Source organism: Rhea pennata, chromosome 2 (assembly GCF_028389875.1).
Source record: "Rhea pennata isolate bPtePen1 chromosome 2, bPtePen1.pri, whole genome shotgun sequence".
NCBI classification, from domain to species: Eukaryota; Metazoa; Chordata; class Aves; order Rheiformes; family Rheidae; genus Rhea; species Rhea pennata.
This window is the reverse complement of record NC_084664.1, coordinates 22,218,955-22,233,659: the sequence shown is the minus strand read 5'-3', so window position 1 is coordinate 22,233,659 and position 14,705 is coordinate 22,218,955. Positions and strand designations below refer to the sequence as shown.

The 14,705-nt window shown below is 40.8% G+C and overlaps 1 protein-coding gene across 5 annotated transcripts in view; it reads left to right on the top strand.

Moving 5' to 3' along the window:
• The window catches only part of CACNB2 (calcium voltage-gated channel auxiliary subunit beta 2), a 265,080-nt gene that overhangs the window by 138,187 nt on the left and 112,188 nt on the right, over positions 1-14,705 (top strand). Inside the window, exon 1 of one of the 5 annotated variants that reach the window (XM_062569047.1) lies at positions 4,656-4,922. The exons of the other annotated variants lie outside the window; for them this stretch is intronic. Coding sequence (XP_062425031.1) covers positions 4,890-4,922 — 33 coding nt within the window. The 5' untranslated portion in view covers positions 4,656-4,889. Of the gene's footprint in view, positions 1-4,655; positions 4,923-14,705 lie in introns of those variants that run through there. 5 annotated transcript variants of the gene reach the window in all.

Here is a 14,705-nt window from a genome sequence, read left to right as displayed (position 1 = left end):
ACAGGAAAAACTGAAAATTACTTGCTTATCGTCATTTTCATGTTCAAGTAACACTGTATGTTTAACACATATAGAGCTGGTATGATATAAGATAGTCTGGAAGGTAGACAATTCAAGAGGAGTAACTTGCTCTTTGGGTTCTTAAAAGGAGAGCAGTTCTTTGGAGATTCCTGCCACAGGTAAATGAAAAAGGAAAATGGCAACCTTGCCAAAGTACCCTTAAGAATGAAACATTTCTTGTGTTTACAAGAAACAATTCTTGTTGCTAGCTGTGCAAACGGAAGTTGCAAGCTCTTGATATTCTTCACTGGAATTTGAATTTCAATCTGGATTAGGTAAGAGCGACTCAATTGCTTTCCATTAGAGTTCTTGAAGGAAAAAATAGTTGTTACTGTTGGAGGCAAGTTAAGAGACTCATGTTTATCAAGGAACGTCTGTTTAGTCTATTAACCTTGACAACCATGTCAGCAGTTTTTCTGTTTGTTTTCCCAAAGGCACTATGTTGAAGTATTATGATATACAAAGTTATTTATAGTGTAGACAGTTCGTAGCTATGCATAAAATACATGGGTCAAAGATTAAATACTAGAGTTTGCAATCCTCCTAAACAATTTGAAAAGTCATTCTGCTTAACATTTGAAAATTTTAAATGGAGAAATGAAATTATCTAAAATGTCAACATGAACCAGATAATTACTAAGAATTTGATACGGTTTCACCAAATGGTTGAGGTTGGAAATGACCTCCAGAGATGGTCTAGTCCAACATCCCCTTGTTCAGAGCAGGGTCACCTAAAGCAGGTTGCTCAGGACCTTGTCCAGCTGGGTTTTGAGTATCTCCAATCATGGAGACTCCATAACCTCTCTTGGTAACCTATTCCAGTGTTTGACTACACTTACAGTTAAAAAAGCTTTTTTTTTTCCTTATGTTTAAACAGAATTGTCTCTATTTCAGTTTATGCCCATTGCCTCTTGGCCTTTCACTGGGCACCACTGAGAAGAGTCTAGCTATATCTTCTTTATTCCCTCGCATCATGCATACATTAATAAATTTGTATGAAAGGAACAAAATTTACAGAAACAATTAGAGGAAACAAAGTCAGCACACATTGTTAAACCTGCATTTGTACTTGCTCACTTCTATTAACAGACCCTTAATATTATCATTATTGGTTTCTACAAATGAGTAAGAACTAATCTAGAAATACTTTTGTACAATCAAAAGATAGAGAAGTGAGTTATTTTACCCATAATTTCAGACTGTAGTCTTGACTCTTGCAGTTGGTCCTCCAGGTAGCTATTTTTCTTAAGTGTAAAGCCTGGATCTTAAGCCCCAGCCTGGCTCCAGGTGGGTTTGTGTACTGGTATAGGTCTTTGTCATGCATCTTCAAGAACATGTCCTGCTGGGAGGTGCCAGTGGAGGAAAGGAGCAATCCCCCCCGCCTCCCGCCCCATGGCAGAGTCCTCAGCTTTGTTTCCATATGCTTTTCTGAAGAGCTGTTGATGTGTTCTTGACACCTTCTGTCCTTACCCAGTTCTGTTGCTGTCCTAAACTTGATCTCTTAATGGAGTCTCCACCCCAGAGGTTTTTCCATCGTTCCTATTTGCTGGTTCAGGTAGTGCAACCCAGGCAACTCAGCTCTGTGTCAGCATCTTTCTGCCCTGCTCCGCACCGCCCCCGTCTCCCTGGCCACCTCTTCATCCTAGGCTAGCCAGCCAGACGGCTGTCCCAATGCAGATCTTATGGTATTGCCTGCCTTCCTGGAGGGTTTTTTCAGCAGTCTGAATTTGTCCCCTAGGCTGGCTGTTTTAGCACCTCCTTGCTGCAGGTCACACTGCTTCCTTGTCTGCAGTCTGGTTTTCTGCTGTCCCCATTCACACCTCCTCTCCAGTTCCAGTGTTACTGCATTACTTTTCCCAGCCCGCTCCTTTCTTTCCCACTCCCACTTCTGAACTTGCTCTTTCAATATGGGTCATGATTTTCCCATCTATACTACCTTGCTGCAAGGAGCAGGGTTACTGAGAGCAGCAGAGAGACACTGTCCTCACAAGGCTGGCTAGCCCCATGCTCCGCTGAACTGCCGGGAGAAGGTAGCACAAAGGAGCTCCACTGCTGGAGCTCCACCGCTGCCACGTCGCTCGCAGGGGAGCACAGGTCAGTCAGTAGTGCTGTAGTAAGTTTAAAAGTGTTTAGTGCGGATGGGATTTTTGCAGACTTTAACTCTTGAACCAGAAAGGCTACATGCAGACTTGCTTTCCAGAGCTGTAAGACAGACTTGGGTACCTGTCATGACATTTCAGTTCTAGAGAGCAATGAGCAATTCAGCTTATTTACCATCTAAGCTGCCAGGCTCTGGCTGCTTGTATTGTCTGTAGTGAGAATTACTTGTGACATCTAAGTCACTTATGGTGACAATCTGAACAAAGCCTTAAATCTCTGTTATATATGAACTGTAATCCCCCCCCACCCCTGATTTCAAATTCATGCTCAAAGTGTAGGGGTTGATAGAACTGTTGAAAAAAGATCATCAGAATTTTTAACACATAAAAAGCAATATGTATTCATTAATCCTGATTGTAGTACAGTTGTGATATTCTTGCTGAGCTTTTTTCAAGCACAGTTGTGAGGGCAGTATCCAACAAGAGAGCAATCAAGTTACAACACTCAGATTTCAGTTGCTTAGAAGAGCACTGTAAGACAAGTGAAGTAATAGGTGGTGACATTAGCTTGGCCTAGTATTGACAAGTGTGGTTTCATGCTAAAAAAATGGGTAGTAAAGTTTGGGTGATTATTTTCAAACTAGTAAGATAATGCAATTGCAATCTTCCAGCATCAGAAATTGTAACCATCTTGGACAAGTGATTATTGCGTCCTATTAGCAGCATCTTATTTCTGTTTTCTGCACTGATGCAGGAATGTAGCATGTTTTGTATCTTTTATCAGCACACAATATTATGATATTACTTGCTTGAAGTGTAATTTGCAATTGATCTAATGTGAAGTGACCAGTTTTGTTGACAGATTCAGCTACTGCTATTTTGTAAATATATGGCTGGAAGATAGTGAAGGGAAATAAAATTATTGTCTTCTGATTTGTAATTTGCTGTTTTTCAAGCACATATAGCTTGGTTTTTAATTCTATTTATGAATATATACAATAGCTTAAAAAAATCTAGAAGCATGAATCATCTTACATATGATCAACGGAAGACCAAAGGTCTGTTTTGACAGAAAAAGCAGATTGAGATAGGAACATTGTACTAATTCATGAGAAGAAACTTAGGTAGTAAAGATCTATTTAAAATAAGCAAAATGAAAAAAAAAAAAACATAAAAGAAGGGAAGACATTTACAATGTATTGGAACTGCATCATTTGAAATTATTCTGAGGAAAAAATCTAGACCTCTTTCTTCTGTGGAAGATGATAAAGTTTACAAAGATGCCACATGCCAAAATAACACTGTCCTAAATTGTTCGAATGCTTTGTGTCTTATTAGTATCTTGTCGTAGGTATTGTGTATGTTATATTAACATGATTATAGCTATGTTTAAGGGCAAGCATACCACAATTTTCCTCTTTCAGGCATAACATACTCACTGCGTAAGTGTATTTTCCTAGCGCCTGTGTATGGTTCTGATTGTGGGATATCATGAAGGCAGCAGTGTGAACTGTAAGTGACTTAGAGGACTCAGCCAAGAGGGCAGTGGGGTCCCTAGGCTCTTGGAAGGCTGTTTTGATGGCGGTTTCTGCGATGGGATGCTAGCTGGTGGCCTCTTCCCCAGTTGTGAAGGATGGCCTTTACCAGAGGGCAATATTTCTGTGTGTCTGGCTTACTGTATGCTGTATGAGACTTGTTTTTAAAGCCCTATTTTGATACTAGATTTGGAATGCAGTGAGTAAACCAGTCTCTAAAGTCTTTTAGTCTTTCATCCTGCTCTTTGGCTGCTCTCTCACTTTGCCTGCTCTTCCTTGGGCAAATTCTTCTTTCACCTGGCCGTGACTCGGTCAGAAGTAAAGGGCACGGCCTGCGGCCCGGCTGCCATGGCCCAGCATGGTACGCGGGCTCCATTTCCCGCGTGGTTGGAGCGGCGGGTGTAACTGTCCTGTTCCAAAGTGCCCAGATGATGTTGCAGTGGAGTCTGGAACCAGTCGCCAGAAGGAAGCATCTAAAAGTGACAGAAACACAGCAAAACAATCCTGGAACGAGCCCTGTGTATTTATGTGCATGCAGACAGAGCTGGGTGGATAGTCTGGCAGGGTTGTGTAGGAACGCGTGCAGTGAGCCGAAGCGTCGGGGTGAATGCAGACGAGCTCCGTTACGCGGCAGCCTGCAGACGGTGCGTCCTGCGCTCCTGCGCGCTGCTCTCCGCGCGGGCCGGGCGCCGCTCGCCGCAGAGCCGCGGGAAGCGCCGCGCCGCGCCGCGCCGGGCCGGACCGGGCCGGGCGCTCCCCTGGCGGAGCCGGGCCGGGAGGCTGCGGGCTGCGCCCCGACCCCTCGCAGCCAACCGGGCGGCCGCCAGCAGCATGTGACGAGGAGCGGGCGGTGCAGGCGCGGCCCGGGCCGCGGCAGCGCGGGCGGCAGCGCGGGCGCCGGAGCGCGGCCGCTGCGCTGCGCTGCGCTGCGCTGCGCGCGGGGCCGCCGCGCTGCCGGGCTCGCTGCTGGGGGCCGATCGCCAGGGCCGTCACTTCCTCAGCTGCCTCCAGCGAGCGGTTTGGTTGCCGTGTCTGCGAGCAATATTTAAAGAGCAGCGCGAGCGTGGGAAACGAGTGTCGGGACTGTAGTGGAGCCGCCTCGCTGCAGCACGGGAGCTGAAGATGCAGCTGAAGCCCTTACTTTAGATGTTCGGGACGCTCTGGACAACTAGCGTCAGCTCGGGAAGGTGCAGCTATGTACCTTTTTGGCAGTGAGGATTATGAAGTGGTAAGATGTGAACTAAGGATTTTTTTTTTTCCTGAAGTTTGAATATGTCGCAATGTATTGGGCAGCTTTGAATTTCTGTCAATGCTATACTTTCTGTAGCAGAACTTTTAGTACTTACAGATTTTCTTGCTTTTAAAAAATGAGGATTTTCTGCAAGCTATTCAAATAGTGAGATGCCATTTGCTAGATAAAATTAAATTTACCTTTCTTATCATGTTTCTCACATTGTGAAACTGAAAATGCTCAGATCCTGAACATTGTGGGACTGTTCAGAGTTTGGGATAAGCAAAAATCATGCTTGCAAATAATTCAGAGTTTGTTTCATAGATTGTCATTTAGATAGACTACATGTAGCTACAGCAACAGCTACTTACAGAACTGAAATAATTGTATATTTGTGGGGACTCTGCCAAACCATTTCTTTTGTACAGAAGTTCAAAACATGTCATTGTAATCTAATTGAAAGGACTAACTTAAAAAAGAAACCTCCACCCGCAATAAGATCTAACACCCTTTTTTACTTCAGTACTTGTGTAAAACTGCATTTTAAATAAGCTGATGATGCAAGAAAAAAATGGGAAGAAAATTGAAAATAACTGCGCATTGTTGCACAGCATTGGCATCTTGACATAAAAGTTTGCAGTTTTGCAGCCCGAGGGCCAAGTGTTCCTTTGTAACCAAAATGGATGGATTATTCCACCCACACAAAATTCATGACCGAGTCAAAACCTATGGAGCTTTGGGGAAAAATAATATGACCAAAATGTTGTCATGACCTATTCCATAGGTCATCATAAATAAATTTTGCATGTTAAAAAGTCACACATTCTTTGCATAAAACTTGCAATTGCAAATGTTTTGATTATTGAAGTTATTCTTTTGAAGTCTGAAAGCGCCTTTTATGGCATTCTGGATTCTACAACACATTTCGAGGAAGTAATTTAGTTATTTTGATGGTTTTTTCTTAATTCCAAACAGCTATGTTTTTGAGATTCAGGAAATGTAGAAAAAGCAGTTGAGAAAATAACTTAAACACAGCCGTTTGCACATTGAACTCATTTGTGTGCGTATGTCACACAAACTTTCACAAACCAAGCAAAGCAATTGAAAAGAACTTTGAGGAGACAGCTCTCACGCACAAGCTGAACTGCGCTGTGCAACTCGGTGTATTATTACCCCCGTTTCTAGTTTGATATGTTGTACTTTCTCACCTACTTGCTATGATTACTTTATTAGTTTCTCCAAAGCAGTAAACAATGTGGCATTGCAATAATTATGTTATGGATTGATATGGCTTCGTACACATAGCTTTGGACTTGAAATATTAAAGTGACTTGAAAGTAAGTGATTGAAGAACATTATTAGGGTTTTGGACACAGTGTAACTCTCAATCAAATTGCTATTTCATTTTGTAAAAATATTTAAGTATTCTCTGTGTCATAACAAATAACTTAATAAACATTAAGACACTGTCCCAGGCATGTGGGACATCTGATTCTTGTCCCTCTTCTGTTAAAGAGTTAAGCAAAAACCATCAAGAGAAAAAAAAAGTAAGCAGTCCACTACAAGGTGTGAATTTTCATCCTCTGATATCTCTAGAGGTCCCTGAAACCAAAACGTATTGCTTTAGTCAGAGAAAATGTTTTGATAAGTCTAAACTAAAATATCATTTGTGTTTGTTTTTCTTTTGAGCAAGATAATTATGGGGAAATTATGGGATTTTTTTGGTGTTATTTTGGCAGCCAAACTTAACTAGATTTTTGCTTTATCCAATGATAAGATTTTAACGGATTGTTCTCCTTAAAATCACCAGAAAATAGAACAGATGACCCACAGAAGCTTAAAGGACATTTGTATTGGTCAGTAAAACCTAGAATCAATTTAAGACTTCTTTTTGTACAAATGTATAGTTTATGAAGCCATATGCTCTGCACTGTGGAAAAAACATTTGTTTTATCATCCCACACAAACAATTACTTATGAGTCACTGAAGGACAAAGTGAGTGAAAAGAGCAACAGTGAAGAATCTCAGCTTCCTTTTAAGTTCACTATTAATTTTGAATAATTCTAAATGCATTTGAGGCATTCTAGTTATGCATATAAAATTTGATTCTATCCTAGAAAGGAGATTACTGATAAAATTAAACATAGTATGATTAAACTTTTAGAGGAGTTCAACAAAATCCTCTTCAAAACTTGAAGAAAACTCTCTGTGGTCATTTTGTGTGTTTTATGTAAACACACATATGTTCACACATATGAGTACACACAAATTTGCAGAAATAAGAGCATCTAAAGTAATGCCCTAACTCAGATAAATTTAATGATGAAACTCCAGAGGCTGGTGCAGCCAGGCTCTGCACTTGTTGTCCTCTTTACCCTTTTTTCTTCCTGTGCATAAGTGTACTTGGATTATTAGTTTATTGTCTGTGCAAAATAAGCTTAGATATCTGATAGCGCTGATAATCAGTTTTTTTTATCTTTTCCAGCAAACTCAAGTTTCTAAAATACAAACAAAAATAATACTGCTTGAGGCTTGGTGACCAAAAGACAATGCTGGGGGTTATGACCTCTCAATATTCGGAAAAATGAATGTGTCACTTCATGACATAGTGACAAATGATACATTTTTGAAATCACCAGTAAAACCACATAGCTGTGATCGTCTCCTGTTTGAATGAAGTTTTGCGTAAATGTTCAGACCCAGGTCTTAACATTGCTTTCTGGTATTTTATATATTAGACAGCCGCTTATTAGCCTCTTAAGAACTGGTGGAATCGTCTCATTAGTGGAAATAGTTGGTTTTGTAGGGTTTTTTTCTGTTTGCAAAATAAAACTCTGATACTAGACTCGTTCACCAAAAACTGAACGGAAAGTTGGACCTCATTTTCATGCTGCCAGATAAATCGTGCACTGCATTCACTTCCCAAAGCAAAAGCATCTGGAAGTTGCTCCAAATGATCTTTTGAACTATTGCATAAGGGATGGGAGAAACACAGCAGCATTACAGCCGTGCCTTTGCGAGGCTCGTGCTAGCCGATGCCCTTGGCCCAGCAGGACGTTTCCTGTCGCTGCACTGCCGTCTTGCTGCTCTCTTCAGTCTCTCGTGGGACCTGAGGGCCCTGGGCACCTGCAGCCAGGTTGCCACCGCGGACTCTCCAAGGGCACCTTGGGCGCAGGAGCGCGCCAAGGCTTATCGCGGCGGCCTGCGCTTCGTCAGTCATACGGGCAGTCCCTCGGCATTTCCTACTTAGGTCCTCCAGGCCGTCTTTCCTGGGCGAAATTTGGGGCTCTGCTGTAGCAGAATGGTCGGACACCATGATGATAAGTGGAACATTAATTAGGATTGCTTTTGAGAAGAGCTCGCTGTTGAAAAGGGATTTTCCAAGGTGTCTTCCATGGTATCTTATACCAGAGAGTATGTTTTGATACAGGGAGGAGTTTTCTTGCTAATTTTAATTTAAAGTAAATCATTGAGTTTTATTCACTTTTGTTTAGATATGCAGTTCCTGAGGTTAGTTAAAACTTTATTTTCATATCAATCTTAATTAAATCTAGAGCGAATCTAGAGGGAGAGGACACAGGAAAGTGTATGAGCTAGTTCAGGAAAAAAGCGTGGTGATCTAGGAAGTGATTTAACTCTCCAAAACATCAGTTTATACTAATTGTTCTCCAAAACTTCTAAAAAACTCCAAAACTTGCGATAAAAAGCTGGAGATTGAATTTAAAAAGTTTTAGCATAAAATATTATACAATGCCCTATCAGTGAATAATATTAATCCTTTGAATCCAGTGTCGATTGAGAGACTTGAACTGTATGAGTTTAACTTCCCATTAAGAAATTATATGCCTAACAAGTTCCTTGTTTCCCTTCAGAAATAATTTTGAAGTGATTGGCTGTACTAATCTATCACTGCAAATAGGAGTTGTCCCAGATGAGCAGTATCACCATATTATGTTTCTGCGATCACCTTGCTTTCTTAATTGTTAAATTATTATTTTTTTCTACACAATGGAATAAACTCAATAGGAAAGTTGAAAGGTTCTGTGGCCCCAGAATAGCCCATAGGTGAGTGGCCTGTACAGCAGAGAGATGGGTAACGTGAAAGATCTCAAGTCAAAGAAAAAACAAATCTGTGAGTCTGAATGACAAGGGAGATGCTTGACTGCAGCACTGAGAAAACAGCATCACCTGGAAAAAGTGGGGAATTCAAGACACTTTTATCTTCAGTATTTGCCTACTCAGTGTACTGTGAAGTTTGGGGTTCTGTTCTTCTTCAGTGCATTGGGAGCCTCCTTAATTCAGATTTGTGGGTTCCCCTCTCTTGAGCTTGGATGCTGAATTTACATGTAGCAATGTGCTTGGTATTGCAGTGCCTGCAGTTCAGTTCTTCTTCCTGGTTTAACTGTGTCCTTCATGGTTTAGTTGTGTAAAACCTCTAAAAAGGCTTAATAAAATCTAATATTTAAAGCTGCTGGGAAATCGCCTATTATACATTTTTTCTTAGTAAATGTTGTTTAAAGAGATTTTTAAAGTATCACAGGAGTGAAACATTTTTATAATTTTTTGTGATTAGAGAAATATGGTGGTGACATTTTGTTATGCTGTGTATGTTATATTTTATTATAAGTCTATTACAAAAAAATCCCTCTGATAGCTTCCTGAGTCTTTGTCAGTGTCATAGCGTTGCCTTTGTGTTTTATATTCTCTAGCTTTTTTTATGTATCCCAGGTGATGAAGCTGATCTTGCATTCAGGAAGTAATACTTGATGTTCAGTATTTAGCCTCTTTTATCATGTTTTTTCCTCCTACTCCTAGCTACATATATTATTAAAATATTACCAAAATATGTATTCTCTTTTATTGCACACAACTTTCAAGCTTTTACTGTCAAGTAACTGTTTTTAACTTTCTTAAGACACTCAAAACTTTACTCACAAACTCTTATTTTTCCTAGATTTACGGTTGGTTCTTTGAAAACATTCTTATGAAGAAGGGAAAACCTTTTTATCATTTCAGTGTATTGGTTATGCTGTCCAGACCAAGCCCATGTGATGTTTGCTTTGTAAATCCAGCGTTTGTCACTAGCATTCTCCAGGCAAGAGTTTGAAAGTTGTCCATTTAAATTAAATTTTCAGCTCCCTGGAGCTTGCCTATGTTCTTTTGTAGGACTGAGCACTTCTCATGGAATATTAAGTAAGTGGTAAGTGATGTTGATAGATGCCACTTACGGCACCTAAAGGGTAGCATTATATTCTAAAAAGTATGAAAATCTGTCTGGTAAATATCTAAAGGAGTGGAAGATCTTGAAGCAGTCAAAAAGCATTTAGGTTAGAGACTAATTGCTTTTTTAGTGCCATTAGAGAATCAATCAGACCTTGATTCCATTTGCAGCAAGCATGCTGTTTGTAGGGTAATTTTGCTGTGAAAATGGAAAACCCACCTATTTGAGAAATTTGCTGTTATAAGTCCTAGAAATCAGTAGGGATAAAACATTGATGTGTTTTAGTATTTATTTTGAGCTATCAGTACCTACCTTATTTAATAATTTGACTAAAAAGGGAAAAGATAGTGAAAATATTGTCTAAAATTAGGAAGAGTCACAAGTAGCTGTTTAGCAATAGTATTTTTTTTATCATACTGCAGATTAAGAAAGGAACACGGCTAAAAATTGTAAGTCAGGATTGCTTCTTTGGGTAGCATTTTTGCTTGAATTACAAATTTCTTATTACAAGCACAATTCTGCAAATTACCTATGGCAGAAATCTGTAAAAATTTAAGCCTGAGATTTTGCAATGACTGTTCCTTATTCCTCTTAGTGTTCAACACTAAGGCAGCAACTTCTAACATCTCTAATACTGTGTTCTAATACTGTTGTGTGACATATGCAATGACAATGTGAATGTATTTTGAAGAGCAGAGAAAGGCTGGTCTAGTGGATTAGAAGCAGACGGGAGAAGTAGAAAAATTATATGTAGCCTCCAGACTTCACTCCAGAGTCACATGTCGCTCTCCTTTGACATATCACTTAACGATCTTACTCTGTGCCTTTGAAATGTTAAATGGTATCTAGTTCTGTTCTGGTAATGATAGAGCTTTAACTTGTCAATATTGGCATATAATACCTCCTTTAAACATAATAAATGCTAGTATTGGGTTAACTTTCAATTATAAATCTTGTGTATGTATGTGTGCTAGGAATGGAGTTATTCATGCCTAAAACAGAGGTTTAGTAAGAAGAGCTCTCTGTGAAAGAAAGATGATTTCACATACAGAGCTGAATGTGGATTTATATGTTACCCTTAGCAACCCTTTGCCCATGGTTTCTCTTCAGCAGCCAAAATGTAGAAGCAAGACAGTTTTTCTTTCCTAAATTGGAAAAATGAGGGTCATTCTGTATGGCATCGTTCCCCCTGACTAGCTCAGAGATGTCTCAGCTGTGTTTTAAGCATTGCATATTACTTTTGGGATTCCCCTGAGGGAAGCCTGGGAGAGCCGCTGGCTCGGGCTGTGGAGCAGAATGGCTCCTGGAGCAGTTGCAGTTGGGAGAGAAAAACATTGAGGAGGAAGACGTTGATGAGCTCATGCAGAGAGAGGTATAGATCAAAACATCCAGCATGCTTTCCAGTTAGTGAATTGTGGGACTGTAGTGACCATACTTCTTTTTTCCAGAGTGAAACAGGTGCTTAGACTAACCTCCCTGTATTTTCTGTGTATGTGAAGTAGACTTTTATTTTAATAGCTATATTATTGTCGTTGAACTTTTATATACTTCTGTTCTCTCATCACCGTTGAGACTGAGTCTCGTCCAGACTGAGGGTAGAGCCTTTTTGAATATCGAAATTATATTCAAGAGATTTTTACTATTGCCTTCTCCTATATCTAACTGCATGACCCAGCACAGAAATTGGCAAGGAAACCGTGGGGAGAGCAGGCAGTAGGCTGTAAGCCACGCTGTATGTTCAAGCAACCTGAATCAGGCCTCTGAAGTGCAGATTAGCTGTCAAGTTTGCGCAGAGCATAACGTAACTGTTTCAGTAGTAGTATCTTGAGGTATGTTGTGTTCTCTGAAATTAAGTACGGGGACCTCTTTCAGGAATTTACTTTTAGCAGTAGATATTTCTGATGGAAAGTACTAGACACAGCAATGACACTGGTGGACCTGGATCCATTCCTGCCAGTTTAGTGCTGCGTGACTTCTGAAGGACGCAGCAAAGGGAATGAGCTGTGCCCAGCGCTTGCGGTGTTTGAGAAGTAGCTTTGTAGCTGAGATAGGCATAAGAGGGAGCCCAGGAAAATGAACAAAGTTCGAACAGTTTCTGGGTTTTAGAAACCAAACTAGACTGAATGAATCCAAGGGGAAAAATGGCAAGGGAGAAAGTTGCTGGTTCTGTTCATGAAGTAGAGGGGAGGCGATGCGGAGTGTGGGAAGCGGCCCGGGCTGGCAGGCCAGCTGCAGCTCAGCTTGCAAATGTGCAGAAAAATTAATGAAAGGGAGCCAGGGTGCTTGTGGGTCACGCGGACAGACAGTGCGGGCAAGCACACGTGGTAGCGTTTTCCTTGGCATGCCCTCTACCTGCGTCGCCCTCTTTGCGTCGCGCCTTCCCTTTCAAGCGCCTGGTGGGTGCTGGTGAAAATCCGGAGGGTGGAGAGCAGCGGAGGCTGCGTCGCTGTGCTCCCTCCACCCGCTCGCTCGCGGGAGCCCGGGGCTCTCACCGCCCTTCCCCTTTGCGAGCCAGCACCGGGCGGCAAGGAAGCGGGTTCAGGGGTTGGCAGGAGCTGGTGTCTAACTGCTGTCATGTCCCTGAGTCTGGACAAAACTTGTAAATCACTTGGTGTTGGTTTCAGGGTTTTTTCAGCTGAAGGAAATAAATGTGATATACTACCTAGTGCCCTACAGGGCTGAGATTATTAAGTAGTGCAAACTTTGCGCTGGTAAAATGCTATGGCAAAATGTCTTTTGCTTAAAGCAGAAACTAGTGTTAGACTTAGCTCTGTAATTTACTTAATGATTTAATGGCAGAATTTGGTAATAAGGAAATGAACAAATTTATTGTCTTATATACATTACAACACAGACAATTTTTTTTAATTTATTTAGCAAAGTTTTAAAGACAGAATCAAATTTTTTTGGATTAAATTATATCACTGCAGCTAAAGAGTATATTCATAAAGAGCATACAGTTTTTATTTATTACAAAAAACCACGTAGCATTATGGTTCTCATCTTTTATAAATATAGTTCTGTATACAAATGAAAACAAGGGACCCATGAAGTCAGATCAGTTTTTAGTGTACCAAATCTTTCAGTTAAGGCCTGAACCTTAACTGAACCAGGTTAATCAAATCCAAGCAAATGAGTTTGCAACAAGCAGAGGTGTTTTGGAAAGTGCAGTCATGACTAAGAGGAGTATTAAAAGCATTTATCTGGTTTCAGTTGTGTAGAATTGTTCTCAGAAATATGGTGTGACTATATGTTAAAATACTGTTCTGTTTGAGTAGGTAAGTGGTGGTCGTTGTCTTTTTAAGGAAAATATTTAATGATACATTATCTAGTTCCAGGTTCATTTTAAGTATGGCAGAGCGCTAATCAGCATCTCTTACTGGAATGTTTAGTTCACTGAAGTGAACTAGCATGAACTTCTACAAAAAATAACTTGATGATCAGAAATTTTCTGAGTTTTTCTTTCCTTCTGCAGGTCTTGATGCTAAAAAATATGGTGATTTTTCAGTGAGGGAATTGAATGCAGCCTACTGTAGCTATAACAAGCATTAATAGTAGAGTCATATAGCCATAGCAGCATAGAGCTAGCAAGCTAATTTGTTGCGCTTCTCTGATTTACATAGCCACAATACGTTGAATTAGCTTGAATTCTGCCCACTTGTATATACACATTTCCAGGCTTTGGGGAACTGTTTTCAACTTATTTCCTGTTTTGCCACATATTCCTACTTACCTAAATGGCAGGAGACCTGAGAAGCTAGAGAAGTCTTGTGGTAAAAAATAGCAATGCTGCACACACTTTAAGTCATCAATCTAACTCTCAGGGTGAATCCATACACAGAAATGTTGTGGCTTTATAGAGGAAGGTAGTTTGAATGTCTCCAGTCAAAAAAGGGGGCATGTATATGCTATGCATGAGAGCAGTACAAAAAACTTCAGATTTTGCGGGGGCTCTGATGTGGTGCCACGAGCAATGGAGTTATTTTGATGTCTGTTTCCCAGTTAAGTAGCTGTGCTCCCCATTTTGGGTACTGTGTTGCTCAGTCCAGCTGTGGTTACAAGGTAGCAGAAGGGCTGTACATGCGAGATGTTTCATGTGGAGAATTGAAATGGTGACTTCCTTGCAGGGCAGATGGAAAGCTGAAGTGAGAGGCAGCGCCCGCCCGCCCGGCGTGGCAGACTGGCTGCTCTCCGGGCGCTGTCTCGGGACGTCGGCGGTATGTGGGGTGGTGTCTGGCAGTCTAGATAGCTTGTGCTCTCTTGACCTTTCAACATTATCGCAGTTTGGACAGCTAAATTAAGCACTTCTAGCAGGAGACCTGAATATAGTGCAATGCTGTTTGATAGGAACCTTCCAGGTAGGTGAACTAAAAGCCAAAAGCCAATATCAGCTTTCAGGAAGCTTAGGGAAGAAAAACTGATCTACCTCCAACAAAACCACTGGTGTATCTCTTCATAAGGACTTGCCTTCTCCAGATTTTAAACAAGCAACTGTGTTGACTAAGTGCAGTGCTGTTTATTTACCTATACTAAATGTTACTTTCCAGATAACAACTTT